Source organism: Typopeltis vanoorti, chromosome 22, assembly GCF_054136105.1.
Source record: "Typopeltis vanoorti isolate ZY-2024b chromosome 22, IOZ_Tvanoo_1.0, whole genome shotgun sequence".
NCBI lineage: Eukaryota > Metazoa > Arthropoda > Arachnida > Uropygi > Thelyphonidae > Typopeltis > Typopeltis vanoorti.
The window spans coordinates 53,112,668-53,137,716 of record NC_143570.1 but is presented as its reverse complement, the minus strand read 5'-3'; the positions used below and the strand labels follow the sequence as shown (position 1 = coordinate 53,137,716).

General features: G+C 38.8%; 1 protein-coding gene across 8 annotated transcripts in view; it reads left to right on the top strand.

Moving 5' to 3' along the window:
• LOC150094422 (tyrosine-protein phosphatase Lar-like) overlaps nucleotides 1-25,049 on the top strand; it is a 1,380,317-nt gene that overhangs the window by 1,078,382 nt on the left and 276,886 nt on the right. For all 8 annotated transcript variants that reach the window (XM_090412197.1, XM_090412199.1, XM_090412204.1 and 5 more), the window contains one exon: nucleotides 3,510-3,696. In XM_090412197.1, the coding sequence (XP_090268323.1) occupies nucleotides 3,510-3,696 (187 nt within the window). The remainder of the gene's footprint in view (nucleotides 1-3,509; nucleotides 3,697-25,049) is intronic.

Below are 25,049 nucleotides of genomic sequence, written 5' to 3'. Positions count from 1 at the left end.
AAAAGCATGGAAAATGCACACATCATTTTATCTTCAGAGAACACCAAAATATACCATGAAGTAACCAACTAATCATGATGTGAAAAAATATAATATGTTTACTGCAAAAAAGTTGGAAAACCGAGAAAGAATTATTGCAATTATTCATTTTCTAAAATATATATAATTTCTGTATATCGATTCTAAATGTAACATACTGACTCCCACAGATGCGAGACCTTTCCACACTTTTCTTCATGTCAGAAGGAGAATCCATTTTACTAATAGTGTAATCAATCTGTATTGTGGGATGAGTTGTTTATTATTACACAAGGGAATTTTTTTTGTGTGATATTTTAAAAATATTTATTAGTTTCTGCATTACAACTATAATCCAGAGGGTCAGCAAACTTTTTCTGAGGATCGCCAAATAGTACATATTTTATGCTTATTGGGCCAAGAGGGAAAATCGTTGATGTCATGTACTTATGTATAAAATAGACAACAATAGAGATCTGATTATATCATCACAGGATGCAATTGTGAATGGAGTGGCTAATGTTCCCCTGGTTGGTGAGAGTGATCATGAAGTGATCACCTGGGTTTCAGCCAGTCATATCAGAAGAAGAGATGTATGTGAAACTTCAAGCCTGGTGATTATGGAAAGCTTAGAAGATAACTGGGAGCTGTAGTGTAGAAAGAGGAGTTGAGTGGGAAGCAGATAGATGCTCGTGAGTACTGATCAAGAGCTATTTAACAGCAACAATATCTGAGTGTATTCCAAAGGCGAAAAGACTAAACAAGGTGGTAGTAAAATAAATGAATGAAGGGATTAAAGGTGAAATCTGGAAGAAAAAGACACTGTGGAGGCAACACAAGATGAATGTTGGTAATGATCAGTTACATGAAGAGTGCAGAGAGCAAGCCAGGAAGGTGATTTGGTTGGTAAAGACCATGAAAGTGCAGTACGAGAGGAAGTTAGCCAATCGAGCTAAGAAAAATTTCTACATAGTTCTTTCAATATGTTACAAGTAGAAGGATAAATGACTATCGGAGTATGATGCTAGTTAATGACACTGGTGGATTGGTAACCAATGTGGAGGATATAGTTGAAGTATTCGATGATCAGTTTATCAATGTATTTCGTCCTTGTGAAAGCAACATCAAGAGCAGCTGGAGTGTAGAGGGGATAGTGGAGGAGGGACAGGGACTGATGGTGAATGAGGAAATATATGAGGAGGGGGATGCTTTATGGAATTAATGGCACCTTTTGCATGCCCAAGTTCAACATAAGTCTTGCATAGGGTAAGTCACAAAGCAATGGAAGATGGGAAAATTTTTTCCACTTCACAAAGTGGGGGAGGAAATTCAGGCTACAAACTATAGGCCAATCTGTGCTGGTAGAGAAGTTGGTGAGGATGAGGATTCAGAAGTGGGTTGATAAAAGCAGTATTTTTTATTATGGTCAGCATGGTTTTTCTAGGAAGAGGCCATGTTTCAGCAATCTGCTTATGTATTACAACAAGGTGACAAATTTACTTGATAAAGGAGATGAATGGCGGTGTACTTGGATTTTTCAAAGGCCTTTGATTGACTGTCACATGACAAGCTAGTAGCTAAATTTGAGCCAAATGGGATTAGATAAGACTAATGAGTTTGGATAGCTGATTGGCTATTAGACAGGTATCAGCAGAATTTGTATGGAGGAGTGGTATCCCAAAGGAAGGAAGGTCACTAGTAGAGTACTACAGGAATCTGTTTTTTGACCATTATTGTTTAACTTGTACATTAATTACATTGGGACCATCTTAGCTAGAAATATATAGCTTTTTTACTAATGATGCAAAATTTGGAAGAGCTAAGAGAGATAGAGTAGGTGTCTATTCATTTGCCCACTCACATAGTCTATTCGGATCCTCCTGCAAGGAGGATCTGAATAGACTACGTGAGTGGGCAAATGAGCAGAGTTATCAGTTAGTTTTAAAAGAGGTATACCGTGAGTAGACATATCAATACAAAATTAATAACGGAAAAAACTCACGTACAAAGATTATTTAATAGTATAATTTTCGCCTGTGTGTCACAGGCATCTTCAGTACATTAAGCTCAAATTAAACAATAACTGACAATTCCAAAAAGCGCCTCCTAAGTAGCTGGTGTAAGATAACTAAAAAGGTCAATAACTTTCCTTTAAAAAAAAAAAAAAATCTGCCATGGAAGATCTAGATCGGTGGAATTTTTTTTTTTTTTTTAAGGAAAGTTATTGACCTTTTTAGTTATCTTACACCAGCTACTTAGGTGGCGCTTTTTGGAATTGTCAGTTATTGTTTAATTTGAGCTTAATGTACTGAAGATGCCTGTGACACACAGGCGAAAATTATACTATTAAATAATCTTTGTACGTGAGTTTTTTCCGTTATTAATTTTGTATCGAGCAGAGTTATCAGTTTTAATGTTGCAAATTGCATGGTCTTGAAATTTGGGATGCAGAGTATACAATTAATGGATAAATTTTGAAGGAGATAGAGATCATTATTAAGAGAGACCTCTGGGTAGTCAGGGACTCATCAGGGGAGGATAATCCTTAATCCAATAATTCTTCACTGTGTGAAATCATTTTGGTAGTGTCTTAGAGACATTACAAGACATCTAAGTTTGCAACCTTTTGCTTTTTATCCTGTTAAGCTCTACCACATGACCTATTTGCATGCTATTCAATAATTTGAATATGTACCTTCTTTCTACTTGAAATTTTCAGTTATACAAATTGCCACAAGCTGATTTGTCTGAATTTGAGGTTGTAATTTTGAAATGGTGTTTGTCCTTAGGTTTTGAATGTGTAGAAGATTTTAAATATCAGAAAGACTATTTTTCAAATCAGCAGTGGCTGCGAAGCACTCTTCTAATCTCAAGTATGGCTGTATTAATCTGACAAAAATTTGGAACACAGTCATCTTAAGATCAACTTTAACACAACAACTGTAAAAAAACCTTATGTCAAAGGATACCAAATTAGGATGTTAGTACTTTTTTGCCAATCCAATTTGAATTGTTTCATATACTCTTTGTTATATATATACTGTAACAAGTAACTGTGCTCAGAAGACTCTTGTTTGAAATCCAGCAAAATATGAGTTAGTTAAAAATACCTTTTTTATTATTTTTGATGTAAAAAAATTAATAAAAAGATTAATTAAAAAAGATTAATAACAAATACATTACTTTAAAAGGAGATTGTTGATAGGAAATTAGCAATAAAATTACAATTGTAATAGATTGTCATAGTATCCTAAACACTATCTTATCAGTATATAATATTTTACTGATGATTGATACAATTAAGGAATGTGTTCTCATTCGTGAAGTTTTGTATAATTGTGTGGCTCACTTATGCAATGGTGTAATTTATGATTCCTATAAAATTCTGTGTAATTTTCGATGATATATAAAAATAGCTTTTATCAGTTATTTTTGCCTTTCATGTGTTTCTAAGGATTAGATGCTTTATCTACTATTTCATAATCCATCAGGTTCTATATACACAGACTGCCATGGAAGATCTAGATCGGTGGAATTATAAAAGAGTGCCTCTTACATGGTCAGCAGAACTGACTGGGTTAGACAGTCATGCAATGTATGCCATTAGAGTAGCAGCTGTAACAAGGCAAGGGCTGGGTCGTTTATCTGATTTTATTTCAGTTCGTGTTACTCCTACTGGTAGGTATTTATATCAAAATATATCTTTCAGTATGTTAAATATACAATGTACATAAAACTGCTTGTCAACTAGAATATCTAATTATCAGAATATCATATTTCATCAAAAATTGCTCATGGTGCAGTATCCCATCTCCATGTTAATTTGTTTCGGAGTTCAAACATTTCAGCTTTCTAATAAGGAGAGTACTGATGGTTATATAACATGAAATGTTGAAATTAATCCTCTAAATTCCTGCATTACTTCATATGTATTGAACATAACATGCACTTGCAGGTAGTGAGGTTTATTATTAGTAATAAACTATTTAGACTTATGTGCTGGTTTCAACTCATTATAAGGTTTAATGGAATAAAAACAGCAAAAATAAATAATTAAACACACATTTAATCACCCCTGCATTTCATCTCAGTTAGTGATACATTGTCAAGGGAAACAATATTAAAATTGTAAAAATGCGCACAAAATTGCACAAAACAATAAGTGGAGAAGATTAGGCTGACAGCGTCAAGTCCTATGAGGGAGGGGTTTGCCATCTATGGATACTGTTGGCTGGCCTTAGATGTTAGGTGGGACACTTAAGAATTAATGTTTCCTAAATCTTTGGAAGTTTAATACAACCATATTTATTAGGATTGGGTTATTTTTTGAAAAAATCTACTGCTGATCTAAAAAAAAACAAAAAAACTTTCAAACTTATATTTGTTTGGTGAAGCATAGTAGTTTACTTAAATTTGATTCTGTGGTATCCGAGGCATGATCAGCTAGACTGACTGACCGTACTTTTGGCAAAAGTTGTAAACCAAGTTGAATTAGTGGACAAGGGAAAGGCAATTTGAATTATGGCAATATAGATTGGAATAATGAGATAGCATTTCGGAATAAGAGAAAAAAAAATTCTCGGGAGATTTCTATCTCAGGCAGTATGCAAAGGAAGGGAAGACGAGGATCAAGAGTTTTTGATATGGTTATTTCATCAGAGGATGTAACTGTGAGGGGATTTTGTACTTCCCTCTAGTTGATGAGAGTGATCATGAAGTGATTACCTGGGTTGTGGCTAACCATATCAACTTTTGTGAGGAAAGGATATGTTGGAGTGACAAGACTCATCATTATGAGAAGCTTAGGAGACAGCTAGGAGCTATAGAATGAAATGAGGAGTTAAACAGGAAAAAAATAAATGCTGCTTGGGAACTGACAAAAGATACCTAATAGCATCAAGTTGCATGAAGCACCTGATTATTACAAAAGTGCACTGTGAGCAGAAATTAGCAAATCATGCCAAGAAAAAATCCTAGAGAAATTTTTTGATATGTGGTAAGCAGAAGGAAGGAGGATTATGGCAAGATGACATCAATAAATGAAAATGGTAGATTGGTAATTGCTGCAGAGAACATAGTCAAAGTATGAAGTAAGCATTTCATATGTAGAGAATGACAATAGAATACTTACTTTTGAATAAGCAAGAGGTGTATGAGGTGTTAAGTAAGTTAGATGTCAAGCAGACAATATGACTTGATGACATATCACCACATCTTTTATCACACACATTCTATCCCACAGTTAGTGGGATAGAATGTGTAGGTTATAGTGTGTTTAGGAGGGACAGAGAGAATAAAATGGGGGGAGGAGTGTTATTGATGATAGCCGATGAACTGCAGCCAAGGAAAATTGAAGTTGTATTGCAGGATAGTGAAAAGAGCTCATTTGAGCCTATTTGGTGTGAAATTGAGACTGGCAAAACAAAATATACAGTTGGGTGCTGCTATAGACCAGGTGATGGAATAGATGGTGGAGATAGTATGCATAAACAAATTGATCAAATGAGTGGAAGGAGGGTAATTATTATGGGGGATTTCAACTATGGTAACATTGATTGGAAGGAGGAGAGGACACATGTGAGGAAGGAAATGGATTTTATTCAATTATTAAGGGATAACTATCTGAGACGGCATGTAATTGAAAATACTAGGGGTTTGAGAGTGCTTGACCTGGTAATAGTATCTGATAATTTGACTGTAATGAATATGACCATGTTGCCACCTATTGGTGAGAGTGATCATAAGGTCTTGACCTGGGAGGTGGCTAAAGGTGTGGAATTTTCGATTAAGACAGGGTATATGTGGAATTACCGTACTGGCAAGTATGACAAGCTTAGGAGATTGCTTGGTTCAGTGCCATGGCATGTAAAACTTCAAGGGCTGGATGTCGATAGAGCATGGGAAGTGGTCAAGGAGCATTTACAAGAGGTTATGGCTGATTGTATACCTAGGGTCTGAATAGTAAAACAAGTAGGGGTTAAATGGATGAATAACACCATTAAACTTGAGCTGCAAAAAAAGAAACAACTGTGGAGGGAATTTAAAGAGAAAGATGACCTGCAGGCACACGAACGTATAAAGCACAGGCCAGAAGGGTAACGAGTGTGGTAAATAACAAAAGCGGATTATGAAAGGAAACTAGCTATGCAAGCTAAAGAGAATCCCAAACAGTTCTTTCAATATGTTGCAAGCAAGAAAAAAACTGTACATGGCAGAAAAATTTTAAGGAATGACGATGGTAAGGAGGTCACTGAATCAGCCGATATAGTGGAATTACTGAGCGAGCACTTTGCAAGAGTATATCATCCAGGTGGTGACATTGAAAAAATGAAGGAACCATTAGTTTATATGGGAATTGTGATGAATGAAGTGGAGGTGAATAGTCCATTACAGAACCTTAATGTGAATACATCTGTGGGATTGGATAGTATACCGACACAGGTCTTGCGTGAAGTGACTAAAGAATTATCAGTGCCCTTGACCATGTTGTTTAATCTAAGTCTCGGGTCTGGTTTAGTCCTGAAGGTGTGGAAAGAGGGGAAAATAGTTCCACTGCATAAAGGAGGATCCAAGACTACTGTTGCAAATTACCGACCGATCAGCATATCAGGAGTCGTTGTCAAAGTCTTGGAGAAAGTAGTCGAGGGAAAAATGCAGGAATGGATTGATGAAAATGAGATACTGTGTAGTGGACAGCATGGCTTTGTGAAGGGTAGATCATGCCTCAGTAACTTGCTCAAGTTTTATAACACAGTGACAGCTGAACTGGATAAGGGTAATGGGTTTACAGTGATACTGCTGGACCTGGCTGAGGCATTTGACAGGATACCACATGGAATTCTAATCCATAAACTGCAACATGTGGGAATGGATATAGGGTTGGTGAGATGGATAGGTGGGTGGTTGATGGAGAGATATCAGAGAGTAGTTTATTCAGGAGTAGAGTCCAAAAGATGGCCTGTGATTAGTGGTGTGCCGCAGGGTTCTGTTTTTGGACCACTTCTGTTTAATTTGTTCATTAACAATATAAGGATGGATCTAAGCGGAACAGTTCATTTGTTCGCTGATGATGCAAAGTTGGGTAGGACAATAGTGAATGCAGAAGATGTGAAAATCTTGCAGGACGACTTGGATAGATTGGAGTTCTGGGCTAAGTAGAATGGATGCCAATTTAATGTGACAAAATGTAAGGTTATGCATTTTGGGGTGAAAAGATTAGCCACATTGATGGAACTGTACTCCAGGAAATTGATGAGGCCAGGGACTTGGGAGTGTTGGTGGATAGGGAGATAAAGTTTAGGGGGCACATTGCAAAAGTAGCTAAATCAGCTCATCGACTCACTTGGTTGTTGAAAAATACTTTGACGAGCAGAGACAAGCAAGTTATTGTTCCTCTATACCGAGCCTTGATAAGACCTCATCTCGACTACTGTGCCCAGATTTGGTCACCTAGGTTACTTCTTGATGGGGAGGAGGTGGAGAGGATCCAGAGGCAAATGACCAAGATGATAGCAAGTCTATGGAATGAACTTTTGAGAAGAGGTTGAAGATTTGTGGGTTGCAGAAATTAGTTGATAGGCAGAAAAGGGGGAGATATGATTGAAACATTCATATTGCTAAAGGATTTCTATAGGATTAATTCAGAGGATATTTTTGAGATCAGGACTGGTGGTGGGAAAACTAGGGAACATCTATGGAAGTTGGGAAAGAGTGTGGTTAGCAAGGGTGTTAGAGCTGGGTTCTTTACTTTTAGATTGGTAAATGAGTGGAATAAGCTGCCAGAGTCTGTTGTGGGTGCTATGACAGTGAGTGAGTTCAAAGCAAGGTATGATAGAAACTGTGAGAATGTCATTTAGTTGTGTGGACATGATGTTTAGGGCCTCCCTCGATGAGTATAAGGACTCCCTGGAGTCGCTCATAATAATAATCTTCAGGGAATGTTCTAGGGAATTAGCATCAGTTTACCTACCTGTTTAACAAGAGTCTTGCAACAACACAAGTCACAAAGGAGTGAAAAGAAGTAAAATTGTTCCACTTCACAAAGTTGGTGATAAAGCTAAGGTACCAATTTTTTGGCTAATCTGTATATCTGGAGTTAATGTTCTGGAGAGGTTGATGAGAGCTAGGATACCAAAGTGGGTTGATAACAGTGGTATTCTTTGTGCTTGTCAGCATGGGTTTGCGAAAGGAGGTCGTGTTCTGATAACTTACTGATGCACTATAACAAAGTGACAAATTTATTAGATAAAGGAAATGCATATACAATGGTATACTTAGATTTTGCAAAGGCTTTTGATAGATTTCCACACTACAAGTTGGTCACTAAAGAGAAGCAGATGGGATTGGATGACAGACTAGTGAGTTGGATCAGCAACTGGCTCTCAGATAAGTATCAGCAAGCTGTGTATGGGAGTGCAGTATCCTGGAAGAGGAATGTCTGTAATGGTCCCTAAACAGACCCCTGTAGCCACAGGGGTCTGTTTAGGGACCATTGTAATTTAATTTGTATATTAATGATATTAGGTTGGGTTTAACTGGTGATATATAACTGTTTGCAGGTGAAGCAAAACTGAGGAGAGTGATGAGAAAGCAAGCAGATTTTGTGGCCTTGCAGGAAGACTTGAATAGATTGTATGAGTGGGCAACAGTATGGAACTGTCAATTCAATGTTGCAAAGTATACACTTTGTGGGGAAATTTTGGAGAAAGTTGAGCAGATGAGATCATAGAATAGTGTTGGACAAGGATCTGAAGTTCAGAGGTCACAGTACACAAGTTGTGAAGTCATCACGTGAAATAATAATGATGTGGAGGACCTTTCCAATATATCCTCATCGTAGTGATGAAGGTGTGCTGGAAAGAATCCAGAGTGGACTGACTAAGGGGATACTGGTCTCTGGATTATGAAGAGAGATTGAGGGAATGCAGTTTTCAAAGCATTGTGAATAGGAGAAAGAGAGGGGGGATGGGATATGATTGAGACATCTATAGTTATCTCCTATATAGATGATAACACATGAAGGGAAGGGGTTGTTACTGAGTTAATTTTGAAGAAATTTTATATAGAATGAGGAAAGGGGATAGAATAAGGGAACATTCGTGGAAGCTGTATAAAGAGGGGATGAGCAAGGGGATAAGGAGAAAGTTCTTTGCATGTCAAGTAATTGGTAAATGAAGTATGCATCCTGACATGCAGTGAATGTAGATATGCTGAATGAGTTTAAAGTATGGTTTGATGGGCCTTGTGTGTAAACATATGTCTTTCCATAATGAGTCTTTGAGTCCATAGAGATTTGGTGTTAATAATAATGTTTGAAGATTTTCCGGTTTGATGATAAAATGATAAGTTGCAAGAACAATGAACCTTGTAAACACCTGGGGGGGGGGATAGAGGATCCTTGGAAATGGATGAGGGCAGTCAGTTTCAAGTGAGGTTTGTATGTGGTGCAGAGATTATACTTTTTTTAGTTTTGGTTTTTTTTTTTTTTTCGAGATACCCCAGATATAAGGAACAATGAAGGCATTATTGTAGTCAGCATGTTGAGAGGGATTAACATGCATTAAAAGTTTAATTCAAATAACCCAAGTATGTGACCAGAACTGTCCACTAAATTTCAAAATCATTCTTATCTTATATTGTAACCATGCTTAGTGATTGTTTCACCATCCATGCGTGTCTGTACATGTTTAATCGTATCCACTTATCACTACTTCAAGATTAGCAAAAATTGAAGGACTGGCTGTTAATAATTAATATTAAACTGTCTATTCTATTGTATTTCTTACCCTTTAGTATACACAGGGTTAAAAATGGCATGTTTGAAATGCACAATAAAATTATAAAAAGGGTTATGCAAGTACTGAAAGTTTGGGAAACACTGGTATAGATGATAAATAGTTTTAATGGAACATGTGCACCAGACCAGTGTTTCTCAACTGCTGGGCTGCAGCCTGGTACCAGGCCCTAGCATCAATTATATTGAGCCACGAGAAGCTCTCCTGAAATTTGTCATTTTAGTTTTCTAATCATTTTTCCTGAATAAATATTTTATAGTGGAAATATTCTGAGGAGAATAATATTCGTTAATATGTCAAAAAGCTCAGACCCAGAATGCCTAAATAACATCTGTGTAGCAAATGTCAGTGACCAATCTGTGTATTTTTAAACATTGAAGTATTCATAAATGATCGGGAATTTTCAGACATTGAAATCATTCAACATTCAGGAAAGGGAATACTGCTGTTTATGACTAGTCGTAAAAATTGCTTGCGAGCCGATTACAACAATGGGCGAGCGTATCCTCTGTTCTCAAAACTGAAGAAATAACATTGGTGTTGCAAACATCCGTGACAATCAGCAAGGAAGTATAAAGAAAATGTTTCACTGAAATTGAAGATCAAGGTAGTCTGTATCTGGTACCAGTCCCAGGTTATCAAATCTAGTAATACTGTTTCTTCGCAAATTCACATTGTAGAGTGTAAATGCTTGTTTCAAACCCCAGTGGCCATGATGTTTTAAAAGTAATAGACCTACAGATTTAAATTTTAATATGAATAAGAGACAAGGGACTTTGTTTAATTTTGGTGTTAAGAAATCTCATATTAAAGGTGTTTGTGATGCGCAGCAAATAGTGATTCATCCACCTCAAGCCTACAGAGCGATCTCCAGGACGTACAGAAGGAGGGGAAAACTACCAGCACACAGAAGAAAAAAGTCTGCATTCACGTGTAAGTACTTATAATAATTTAAATTTTTGGTGATCAGAATGGGATATGTCGATGAAAATAGGCACAAATTAATTTAATGATGACGGCCTGAGGAAACTACAATATGCTACAAGATTTCATTAGTCCAATGACTGATAACTAATTTAAATGTAATTTTATATTTGTCAACATGCCACACTCTATACATAAGTGTACTAATACTCTTTATGATTATGTCATCCTTCAGTAATAATAATAATAATAATAACTTTAAAAAAAAATTGGAAAGTATTTACGAATAAATTTGTTGGTACCGAGGCTTTGTCTTATTAAAAAATAATTTACCGGTCCACGGTCTCACAAAGGTTGAGAACCACTACACTAAAAATATTTAAATAACTTTCTCGCAGCTTACACAAATGTAATATAATTATTTATTATTATTATTATCAACATTTGACCTCCATGGAGTCAGAGACTCATCACGGGAGGTACTCACTATTGCATACAATGCTCATCCAACCGTGTCTTAAACTGATTCACTGTGTCCACATCCACAACACACTCAGGTAATGCATTCCACTCACCATCCACCCTCCATGCAAAGAACCTGCTTCTCACTCCTTTGCTCACACCCTCCTTATATAGTTTCTAACAATGGCCTCTTGTTCTACTCCCCCTCTCCCATTCTATGAAAAATCTCTTCCATGTCTACTAGATAACAACCCCTGACCAGTTTATATCTCAATCATATCCCTCCGCCCCCCCCCCTTTCCTCCTATTAATGAAGCTCTGCAACTTACATTCTCTCAATCTGTCCTTGTACTCCACATTCCAAAGCCCACTGATTACCTTTGTGAATCTTCTCTGTACCCCTTTCCAACATATCCTTGTCACTATGAAAACCTGGCGACCAAATCTGTGCACAATAATCTATGAGGCCAGATCAAGGCTTTATACAATGGAATCATAACCTCTCTATTTCTGCATGTCAGGGTTCTCCACATGATTGCCATTATTCAATGTGATGTCTTCACAACTTATGCAGTGTGACCCCTGAATTTCAGGTCCTTGTCTACCATCACTCCTGGATGTCTCATCTTCTCTACTTCTGTTAAAGTTTCCCCACCAAGTGTATACTTCACATCCCATCGTTGCTTACCAAATCTCAAAACCTTTCACTTGGCAACATTGAACTGATAATTCCACTTACCTGCCCATTCATGCAATCTATTCACGTCCTCTTGTAAGGCATTAACATAAGCCTGACTGTGCATTACTCTCCCCAGTTTTGCATCATCTGCAAACAGCTGGATATCACTAGTTAAACCCGACCTAATATCATTAGCATACAAATTGAACAACAAGGTTTCCAAAACTGACCCCTCCGGCACACTCCTGCTAACCTTTCTCTTTCGAGATACTGCACCCCCATATACAACTTTCTGATATATATCTCACAGCCAGTCATCGATCCAACACAGAAGTCTGTTTCCAAACCCATCTGTTTCAATGTATTTAAGAGCTTGTCATGTGGCAGTCTATCAAAAGCCTTTGCAAAATCCAAGTACACCACTGTATATGCATCTCCTCTGTCCAAGGTATTTGTCACCTTGTTATAGTACATAAGTAAGTTAGTGAAACATGATCTCCCCCTTAACAGACCCATGCTGATAACCACAGAGAATACTGCTGTTATCAACCCATTTCTGTATCCTACTTCTCACCAATATCTCCAGGACCTTCACCACAACTCCAGATGTATATAAATGGAATGAATAAATGGAATCTGACAAGTCTGGCCTTGATCCTGATGCTATTGACACTATGCACAGATTTCTTTGGGACTAGACAAAACTTCTTCATTCAAGCAAGTTCAAATTTGATTGTCTTTTCCTTGAAAAATGTGTAATGCTACGAAATTGTCCAAGCCTTAACAGATCAGATTGCATGCCAATTTCCAAGAATTTTGATGCGATCAGTATTAATTGTTTATTAAGTATTTTTTAATTAATAATTATTTTAGACAAATATTTTTATCTATGCAGTTTTTTACAGTTGTTTCTTTGATCTCTAATAGTGTAATCATATGCTTCAGCATTGACCGAGACATAAGTTAATATACACGATTTATGGCTCATTGTTGTGATTCATGTTTTGAATGTCATTGTGAAGTATATGATTACACTATTAGAGATCAAAGAAACAACTATAAAAAATTGCATGGATAAAAAATGTATCTAAAATAATTATTTTAGATAAATTTTTAATGACGGTCATCTGTTACCTGGTAATAAATGACCTTCATTACCTGGTGAGTTCTCAGCACTGACTTATTGAGACCCGAAGTGGCATATGCCATGTTTGGTCTCTCCAGAGCAGAAATTTTGGATTTTCTTCCTCCCCCCCCCTTTCCCTTCTTCTCTGTGCAATGTGAGTGAGACCCTTCAAGGTTATGTCAAACATACTTGAGACCCATAACCTCCTCCATTTTGAGCATATATCAGTTAAAATGGTGAGAGCACTAACAGGCAGCTACCAGTTAGTGCTCTCACCTAAACATGTCAGTAATCAGTCAGGAGGCGTCCCAATCAAACAACACATGATCCTCCCCCCCCCCATGCCATAGTGGTATGTGGGAGACACTGTTGAGGCTGCACTGTGGCAAGGAGACTGGTCACTCTATGTGTGATGTCATGTCCTAATCTTCTCTCACTGCATGTCCCATCTGTATCCTTCTATCTATCCACAAATGAACTAATGAGAATCTTACAAACAGTGATGGTAACACTCAGACAAAAAGGAACCTCCACATCCACTTTACTAACATTTGTGCCATTAACACCAACATTAATGATATACAGGTAACCCTCATATAACGCGGTACTTATACAATGCGGTTTTGATATAACACGTTCTAAAAATTCTAGAAACCCTTTATCTTTTCATATATTTTTCGCCGTGAGACTTAAAAATCAAATTTTATCTTTGTTAAATTTGCTTCTACCCATATCATGCATGTAATTTATAAGTAGCGAATTTATATTAGGAAAAATATCCTTTAGCATTCATGTACATCAATTTTTTACCGTATAAAGTGCTTATTGTTGAAAATTGTCTTCAACAGAAAATAAAGTGCTCACTAAACTCAACAGAAAATAAAGCTGAGCACTTTATTTTCTGTTGAGTTACATACAATATGTAATGCTTTTTTTATGTAAGAAATTTATTTTTATAGTAATGGCCACTTAAAGGGCTTTTGCCATATGGTTGAAAACGAAATTAGTGAATTTCGTTTTCAACCATATGGCATATTAATTAGTGAATTAATTGATGGGGAAACATTTAAATGAGGAGGAACTGGTACAATTGATAAATGCCGTCGAACCAAATAGCGGGGAAAGTTCTGCCGAAGATTCTGATTGTGATGAATCTGTTAAGAATTCAGTTTAAAGAAATTAGCAGAAGGGTTGAACTTGGCAAGAAAGTTAGGAATTTATTTTACAGATAATGATCCCTCAATGAACCGCTCCAGAAAATTCACAAGACAAGTGGATATTTGTTTAGCTCCATATTATGAACTTAATAAAAAAAATTGTAGCATAGTGGTAAGCAAAGTCTTATTACTGACTTCTTGATAACTAAACCAGCCGAAGTATGCAATGAGAATTATACATATGATGTCCAAGAGATTTCAAGTGATGACGGCGTCCGGACACTTGTAAATAAAGAACATCTACAAAATGTTAGTTTTGAAGATAGCGATGACGATTAAAATATGCACTTTATTTTATTTTGCCTAAAACATTCATGCATTATGTGCAATGAAGTTTGCATACAGTCTGTAATTTTTATAAATTTATTCTATGTATTTGTTTCATAGTTTATATGTTTTCTTAACTTAAATGAATTACCTGAATTAAATAAAAATATTTTTTTTCTTGGATATGTCATTATTGTTTATATAATTAAAAAAAATTATTTCAGAACATCATAACCCTACTTTTTCTATGTGATCTGAGTCTTCCATAACGCGATTTATATACCGCAGCATTTCTGTGGAACCTAACATCCGCGTTATACGAGGGTTACCTGTACACCATCACTAACAGTCATCGTGACCATACCTCTTACTCTTGGTAGAAACTCAAATAGCATATACATTCACTACTGCCTGGCTCCAATGTCCAAATTACATACTTCACAGTTCCTTTGTGCTTTTGTGAGATTAGAAATTGAATACCAGTAAGTGGCCAATTTAAAATCCACTGCTTTCGAACTCCTCTGATTCAAGGTTTCCTTGCCTCATCTAGTAAATTTCATCTTCTGCATTTACCATTCTCCAAACTGTGGTAACCACTCGCACCTCTTCACATTCATTTCTATGAAACTCAACCATCTCTAGTCCAGCCATCCTAATAACGAGATCTTCTTTCTAGGTGAAATCAACATCCACAGTTCCAACTACTTTTGCCTTTTCCAACACCACCTACCAAATTGAATGAGAGGCAGAATATTTGCCACAAGCAAATGACCTGATGCAAAATTGTATGTCTGCTTTACCTTACCTATACAAATTCCCAATAACCCTTTTCATTCTCCCAATAATCTGGATTTCTTTTTAACCAGTTCTCCTTCCAGATATACAGTATAAGTCACCTCTCCTCTCAGTAACTCAGACTACAATCTTGTGCAAGTCTCCTCTCTCACAGAATGTGTCCTTCCTCAAATCACTCCTAAACATTCTATGGGATGACCTCTGCAATTTATACTCCTCCTTTCCTTGGTCTGATTATTGCTTCCACTCATCTGACCCTAACACCTGCTCTGAATGAGTAACAAAAATAATTCTCACTGGCATGAAGGCCTTCATCTACCATTCTACCCAAAATCTTTACCTGCTTTCCAGGGGGGGGGGGGGGGGGGAATCGGTGAACTTTTATGCCAATCCTCCATGCACTTTTTTTGTTGTTGTTGTTGGGCCCATTAATGAGAGGTTTGTTGAACAACCTATAGTACATCAGTACCGTATATGAGGGTAGTGGGTTGAGAAAGGAGAAACTTGTTTATATTTGATTTAAAACCCTGTATATTGTAAGCATGGCACTGATGTGCTTATAGGTCCTTTGACCTGTCATGTATGGGATCAAAATATATATTTCATTCATTCATCTTCAAAGCCCACCTTTCCTAATTGGGTTGTGGGGGAAGCAGCTGCAAGAGGAACTTCCAATGGTCACAATCCTCCGTCACCAAGCTCAGGTGTTCTGGTGGGACTCCCAAACATGTCCACCCGAGGTTTTGGATATAATCTATCCAGCGAGTCCTTGGCCTTCCATGTGGCCTCCCACCCTCTGGCTTGGCAAAGAGGGCCTGCTGAGGGGAAACTCTCTTGTGGCATTCTGACCAGGTGCCCGTACCAACGTAACTGTGATCTCTCAACACAGAGAAGCAATGGTTGAGTATTGAGGGTTTCCTGAATTGCAGAGCTCTTGATGCTGTCAAATCTTGTCAGCCCTGCAACCCCTCAAAGGAACCTCATTTCAGCTGCTTGGATTCATGTCCACATTCTTTCGGTCATTACCCAACTCTCATGACCATAGGTGAGGATGGGGACATAAACTGTATTGAAGACAGCTAGCTTTGCCTTCTGGGTTAACTCCTGCTTCAATACTACCGCACGACCAAGCTCCCACAATATTGTGCTTGCTGAGCCAATCCGAGTATCTAGCTCTACATTCCACTTTCCATCACTCATGAATATGGACTCAAGGTATTTAAACTTCTCCACCTGCCTCAGTGGGACTCCATTGACATATAGACTGCACTGGGATGGTTGTCTTGAGATCACAAATGTTTCAGTTTTGACCACATTGATCTTCATTCCGGCTTCTGCACAAACAGCTACAAACCTATCCAGGGTCCGCTGGAGATCATCTGTGGAAGAGCTAAGCAGAACTAGGTCATCTGCAAAAAAGCAGACATCCAGTGCTACATCTTCCAATTCTGACACACTCACTGCCTCAGCCGTGCCTATCAATCCAGTCCATAAATATTATGAAAAGGAAGGGTGACAGAACACACCCTTGGTAGATGCCAACGGAGACTGTGAAAGGTTCAGACTTTGTGCTGTTTACCCTGACAAAACTCCGGGCATTCATACAGGGAGTTGATGGCAGCTAATAGTTGGCCATCCACTCCATACTCCTGTACTACTTGCCAAAGCTTATCCCGAGGAACCCGGTCATATGCCTTCTCCAAGTCCACAAAACGTGTAGACATTCTTGGCATATTCCCAAGATTTCTTGAAGATTTGGTCAGTTGTGCTTCTACCAGGATGAAAGCCACATTGTTCTTCCTGGAACTTTGACTCAACTATGCTCCTGCACCTTCTTTCCAAACACCTAGCATATGCTTTCCCAGGCAGATTGAGCAGAGAGATGCCATGATAGTTGCTGCAATTTCTCTGGTCTCCATAATATGTTCAAGCATAATAATACAAGTCTTCTTGAAGACTTGTATTATTATGCTTGACTGCCATTGCTTTGGTGCTTGCCCTGATATCCAAGCAGCCTGACACACTCGAGTCAGCCAGAGAATACCGTCTCGATTTAAGGCTTTTAGCATTTTGGTCCGAATTTCATCATCACCCTTGCCTTGCCCGATTTTAGTGATTTTATTGCTAAATGTACCTCTTCTGCTTTGAGACTAGTCATCGCCCCGATCTGCACATCTTGGATATCCACAACTGCTAGGCCACCTGGGTTAAGAAGGCTCTCAAAGTATTCCCTCCATCTTTGGAGGGAATACTTTGGCCTTAATCAGAGGCATTAATTGTCCTTGCTGTGCACGATTTCCTCCCTCGAAGGCAGCAGATGGTCTGCCAGAATACTTTATTTGCATTTGCAAACAAAGGATTATACTCGAATGAGTGTAATCTTTCTCCAAAGGATTCCCAAGCCTTCTGCTTTGCTGTCTTTACAACTCAGCAGCAGCTTTTTGCACCTCAGCATACCGGAAACGCATCTCAGGTGACCTGACCCTAAGCCATGTTAGGTAGGTCTCCTTTTTTGCCCGGACAGCTTTTTGGGCCTCTTAGTTCCACCAAGGTGTCCTTTTCTCACTGCCCATCGCCACGCTGAGCTGCTTTCTGCCACAGCATGAGACTGCAGAGGCAGTGACAGCTGTTGTGAACAGCTCCCACTCCTCCTCAACATCTGCAGTATGCTTGGGAATCTCTTTGAAACTGGAGGAAATGTCATCTGCAAAATTCCTCCTCACAGCCTCATTTTCCAGTGCCTCCCATTTCATGCGGTATAGTTGCTTAGGCCTACCACAGTTGATGGTAGCATCTGGTTTCTGAAGCTGTAGAGTGCAGACAACAAGGTGGTGGTCAGTTAACAGTTCTGTCCCTCTCCTTACATGAATATCCAGCACTGAGGAAAATAGATCTGCTGGGACTATAAAGAAGTCAATTGGAGACCTTTGTCCAAGTGTATGGACTTCTCGGTGCTGGAAGAAGGTATTCATTATGGACAAGCTGTTAGTACAGCAGAAGTCCAATAATTTCAACCCATTCACGTTAAAGTCAAGGTCTCCATTCCTCTCAACCACACCCCTCCACATCTGCTCATCTGTTCCAACATGTGCATTGAAGTCACCCATTAGCAGGACTGATTCCATGTCTGCCACCTTGTCAAAAGCAGCATCCACTTCCTCTAGGAAGGCAGAGTATTCTGACTCCAGATTTGGTGCATAGGCTTGCACCACAGCCAAGTCTTGGTTTTTCATCTGGAACCTTAACACACATACCCGTCCCCCTAATGGGATTCCACTCAGCAACACAGTCTGACAGCCAGGGGCTTGTGAGTATCCCCACACCCACCTGAGTAGACACTGTTGGGATAATTCCAGAGTAGTAGAGCTTCCACCCCTCATCCAGGTCAACAGTTCCAGAACCTCTCCTCTTGGTCAAAGAAAGCCCGACTAAATCTAGTTGGTAGCGCTTGACTTCCTCGACCAGTTCCTTCTCCTTCCCTGTCAGAGAGAAAATGTTCCAGTTGCGCAAAGCCATAGTCTGGTGCCATTGTCATTGCCATTTCTGTCCTTTTGCAGAACCATTTCTTTGCACTGCCTGTAAACACCTCCCCCAAACAGGTATTGGGCTCATTGATGGAGTTTCCTCTAGCAGAGTGCTGAGGAGTGGTGTCTAAGGGAGACTGTAACATATTTTTCAAACAGGTCCCTCTGCCTAAAACCCGAACGCGTCCCTTGGTAAACCACGCAAAGGACAGTGAGGTATGACCATTGTTTGATGACCTGACCATGTTACTGTGTTTGGTAATACCCTGTTAGCATGTGGATAGGCTTATGTGTTCGTCAGACATTTTTGTAATAGATTTCACGGTTTGATATGAACACAGATGGATAAATAACTATTTATTAACTTAAAAGCTAATATTTCGTTGGTATTATATCCAGTATCTTCAGAGCACACAACACAAAGTTTGTTACAAATACTAAACAACCACAATCCGGTGTAACAGTGGGGTTAGTAAAAGTAATTGCAACGTGCAACACAAGACTAAAGTCCTAATATGGCGCCATCTAGGTTTAAAAAAAATAATAATCCAAAGTTTTGAAATAGTAGTCCAAATGCTAAAATGAAATATTAGCTTTTAAGTTAATAAATAATTATTTTCTTATCCATCTGTGTTCATATCAAACCATGAAATCTATTACAAAAAACCCTGTTAACATAAGACAAAATGACTTGTTACCGCATTTTCTGGAAGTAACTGCAGATTATTTATCTTCTTGGCTAAATTATTCAACTTTTGCATACAGCAGGCCTTTACTTTTAAAGTTCTTTCTGTAATGAAGCATCAGAGATGTTTGAGAGAATCATCCAAAGCTGAGCATTCAGCATGCTGAGCAGGTTTTCCTGTAGAGCTTATATAGTGCTATTGGTGTTGACCAACATGGTTCATTTGGCATTAGCATAAAACAGTGACTGTAGATACGGTGAACTTTGGGGAATTCAACTTGGGTTTGATTATTACACAGTGGGAATAATGTCCGAGTCGTGATAAAATTTGAAGAACACTGGGATAATGAAGATTCTTGATAATCCGAGTTTTGACTTACCAAAAAGACCAACATTACATGCTGTATCCCTTCCAGATAGGATCACTAATCTCTTTAGGATGCTTGGATGTTGATTATTATCACTCATGTTGTTTATTGGAAAAACAGATGTCTAAAGCTAATAACTAACCAAATTTATTTATCTACATTTTTTTAATGCTGCTCCAAAATGTTGTTTGCAAACCTATAGTATATTTTGTAATGTGGGTGGGGTAAGAATTTTTTTTCCCCGTTTTTATCATTTTTTTTTTTTTGTATTTTTAATTCATTTTTTACAAGTCTAGAAACCCTGCTCTAGAAACCAGACATGGAACTTTTAGACCTCCAATAAAATAAGCAGAGTGGTGATTTTTCATGCAGCAGCAAAATTCATCTCCCACCTAAAGACAATCACAAACATCCATGCCAGTGCAAGATTTGAATATGTAGCCTGTTAGTTGGAGATCAGGTATGCCCCGTCAAGTAACTCAGTTAACAAGGCCAGCCAGTGTCAATATTAATATTTTGTTTTGGTCACCAAGGCATCTTCACAAGGACAAAGATATAATGAGCATGTTCATGCAAGCACACTAGTAGGAAGCCATTTTACAAATGGCCAGCTGCTACAGTCCTACTGGTGTCCTCTATAGGTGCAGTGATGGACACTGACGGTCTTGAAATGGTCTTCCAGATTTTTGGCAATGTGATGTTCAGGTTTGGGGCATGTTATAGTGCTGTGGCCAGAAATAGCCTGATTTAAATCTGTTTCTCTGTTGGTGAGAGATTTTTTTTTCATTGGATCCGGTGATCCATATCCATGGCATGGCCTGCCACCCTGGAACAAATATGGTATAGAATAACAACTATGGTATATTTTCTGTTTTTCTAGATGGATAGTTTTCCCTATTTGTCTGACATATTTAAGCTTGTGAGAGCAAGGTACCATAGATCACAGCATGATCCAGATGGTAGAGAGGAATTTCAGGTGCCAAAATTTCACTTGGTAATACATCCTGATGAGAGAAATGAATTAAATAGCATAACTAGAAGGGAAGAATAAAATCCCTGGCCTCGTGGTAAGGTCCTATCCCTAGACGACAAGGTCAAGGGGTTTTCTTGTCTGACATTCTTTATAGGCTGTGGTAATGAGATGCTGTAATGAGTCTGTCAAGCCCAGTCTCATCAGTGGGAGCTAGACCCAGAAGTGATACGAAGGTTGAAGTAATGCACAAGTAATATTTCCATACTTGTGTAGGCAAAAAGTGTCTCACCTTATTACTAAAATACTTTGGATTAGAGATGGATGTTTATCCACTTGGTTATACTATGCATTAAAGATACCAAGAAACTATATACTTGGTTTATTCCTTTATCCAAGTGTAAGCAAACAAAGTTTGCACTTCAAGTATTTTAAGGACTGGGACAACTCTTATATAGAAGCTAATGACTTCACATCGCTTGCCTTAGTATCCCATAATGCAAAGCACATATCCTTGAAGACATGCATAATGCTATGCATTATGAGAAGGGTCACTGCCCAGACTAGTTTCAACCTTTATTGAGGTCTCATCAGTGGGAGCCACACCCAGAGGTGATACTAAGGTTGAAGTAATGCAGAACTCATATTTTCATATATGAGTAGCCAGTCTAGTTAGTGATCCTTCTCATATTGCATAATATTATACATGTCTACAAGGATATGTGCTTTGCATTATGGGATACTAAGGCAGTGATGTGAAGTCATTAGCTTCTATATACAAGTTGCCCTGGCCCTGAAAATACTTCAGGCCCAAACTTTGTTTGCTTACACTTGGATAAAGGATTAAACTAAGTATATAATTTCTTGGTATCTTCAACAGATGTGCAACCTTATTAAGCAAGAGATCCACAAGAAGAAGATGATGTGGAAAGAACATCGTGAGAATAAGAGTGAGAGGAATTATGAAATATATAAAGTGCAGGTCAGAAAAGTAATGAGTATTGTCTGGAAAGCTAAATCGGAGCATGAAAAGAAATTGGCTGTGAAAGCTAAAGGCAAGCCAAAAGAATTTTATCGTTATACCAAGAAAAATCGTTTTACACAAGCAAAAGAAAGAATTAATATGAAAGAATAACTTTATTGAATGCAGATGGCAATTTAGTGACAGAAGCTAATGAGATTGTTCAGTTCATGAGTGCTCACTTTGCTAAGATATTTCAACCAGGTGTATGTAACATGGTACACAGTGCTACTGTTACATCAGATGAAGAATTAGAGGTGCATACAAATGAGGTTAAAGAGCTGTTGCATAACCTGGATAAGAATTTATCGATAGGGACAGATTGAATATCAACGTGTTTGCTAAAGGAATGTTCAACCGAATTGTCTAAGCCTTTCACATGTTTGTGTAACTTGAGTGTCAGCTCAGGAATGTGTGATAGTTCCATTGTACAAGGGTGGTGCAAAAACTGATGTGTCTAACTACTAACCTATCAGTATCTTTGGTGTGGTAGCAAAGATTTCAGAGAAGTTGGTACGAACGTGCATACAAAAATGGTGGACAAACAAGCTATCCTCTGCAAGAAGCAGCATAGATTTACTAAAGGAAGTAATGTTTTCGCAATTTGCTCATATTTTATAACAGTGTTAATGCCGAGTTGGATAAAGGGAATGTATACACTATGATATTGTTGGATTGATTTATATAGGATTCCACACGAAAGTCTGTTGCATAAACTGGAGAATGTGGGACTGGAATATAAACTTTTGACTTAGATCAGTGGATGGTTCATAGGCAGATATCAAAAAGTGGTATACAGTGGGTGTGAATCTTCCAGATTTAAGGATCGAGTTGATGGCTCGATGGATAAAGGACTTTATTTAGGGACAATGAGGCTTTATTTAGGGTATTCCCATTAAGATCTTTGGATGCCATCAAGTGTCATAGGTGGAAAGCCAGTTACAAAGCCTTATTTCAAGAATTGGAATCTCATCTGCCACAGGTAGGGACAGGAGATATTACCTGTCCCTGCCTCTCCATCTTCCAGCCACCATCCTGCTGTTGAAGAAGAGGCTTTGATTCTCAGACTGACATCATCTCTAGATGATCCTCCTCTTCTGGATTATAACCATCAAATTCTTAAATCTCTCATCCAGTCTCACCTTCTAGGAATGGATATCACAGATCAGTTAAATAACTATCTCCATGCTGAATTCAACGAACACTTGATACCTCGTCAACATCAGCCTACGTCTCATTCTACAGTGACATTGTCAAATAGGAAGCAGAGGAAGAGGGCCTATGCAGCTATGCAGGCCCTCTATAAAAAGAATAGAGGGCAATGTGCCAAGACCATCCTTGACGGTGCTTCCTCTCCACCTCCAGCAGACTTACATGATGATTTTGTTAAATTCTGGAGTACAGTCTTTTCTCCTCCACCTCCACACTTCCCTGATGATGACCAACCTATGATATTGAGGTCCATTCCTGCCCTTCAAATATACCAGCGTGTCTCCATCCAGAAGATCAAAGCAGCTCTTCCATCAATTTCTCCTCCTCCAGACCTGATGGCTTTCCTACAGCTAGGTTTTGGAAGGTGCCATTGAAGATTCTTCAAGACTTACTGGACATTCTCCTTTCCAGTAAAGCAATACCACTATACCTACGTGCTTCAAGAACTATCTTCATTCCAAAGAAAGAAACTTCAAGCCGTGCATCAGACTTTAGACCTATTGCCATCTCCCCTGTGGTACTTAGTTTCTATCATAAAATCTTAGTTAAACAACTTCAGCAACATATACTGCATGATTATAGACAGAGAGCTTTTGTCCCTTTGGATGGCTGTGTGCTGAGAATATATATCTTCTCTTCTCTCTGATTCCCAACACTGCCTTAAACCTCTATATATGGTGTCACTGAACCTCTAAAAGGCCTTTGATAGCATCTCCATTCGATAGTATCTCCCTTCCTGCTCTCCTTCGAGCTCTGTCTATTACTGGATGTCTAGAACCCTTTCTTTCCCATGTTATGGAGCTATACTTGGGTAGCTCCATCACTATTACTACAGGGTCCTGTGTGACTTCTATTCCCAGGGTGATCCTCTATCTCCTCTTTTCTTTAACTGCATCATAGATGAGTTTCTTCACTCTCTTCCTTTAATGCTATGGCCTTTGTGGATGATCTTATTCTCGCAGCCTTTACTAAGGTAGACTTGCAGGAACTCCTTGACCGGACAGTTGACTTTTTCTTGATTCAAGGCCTTTTTATTAAGAAGTCTGGCTCATTAGCTCTTGTCCCCTCTGATCGTGACAAGAAGCTTAAGGTCGAGACTATAGAGTTTTCCCTGCATGGGAGGCCGTTGCATTCTTTGACCATCCCAGAAGAGTGGAGATACCTCGGTATCATGTTCACCCCAAAGGGAAGGTCTTTTGTCCCTTCTATCGTAGAAGCTGGGATCACTTCTTTGAGAAAAGCTCCTCTCAAGCCCCAGCAAAGACTGTTTTTCCTTTCCCACTATCTTCTACCTCTCTTTTACCACAAGTTGGTGCTTGGTAGGACATATATCTCAGTACTGTCCCAAATGGACAGGACAATCCATTCAGCCATGAGATCGTGTGGCTCCGACTGCTGCCTGACACCCCTACTGCAAGGGTGAAGGACGGTGGGCTTGGGGTTCCATCACTTAGATGGCTGATCCCACGCCTGCGGCTGTCCAGAATTGCGAAGTTTGAACTATCTTCTTCCCCTATCTGCAGAGAGGCTTTCTATAGCCCATTAATACAAGAAGATTTTAGGTGGGCTAAAGGCTGGTGCCATTATCAAGGTACCTTAATTCAGTCAGAACCCGCAGAGATGGGCATCTCTGCTGCACTGTTCTGTAGATGGTGCTCCTTTAAAAGAGGCATATCTGGTGCCTCTCCAGCATGATTAGGTAAGGGGTGGCACCAGACTCCTCCCTGGGGAGGAGTCTGGTGCCATCCCATATATATTGACCTCATCCCAAAGTATATTGACCTTATCAGGACGAGGATCAATGCCCTTCCCACTCGAGCCCGCACAGCTCGATGGGGTGGTGACGACTCAAACTGTAAGGCTGGCTGCCACTACAGTGAGACATTGTCTCACATAGCCCACGTGCAGAGCCTTGACACCATGGTCTCCATTCTGAACAACCACTTTAAGAATAAAGGTTGGGAGACTGCAGTCTCCCAACCGTTGT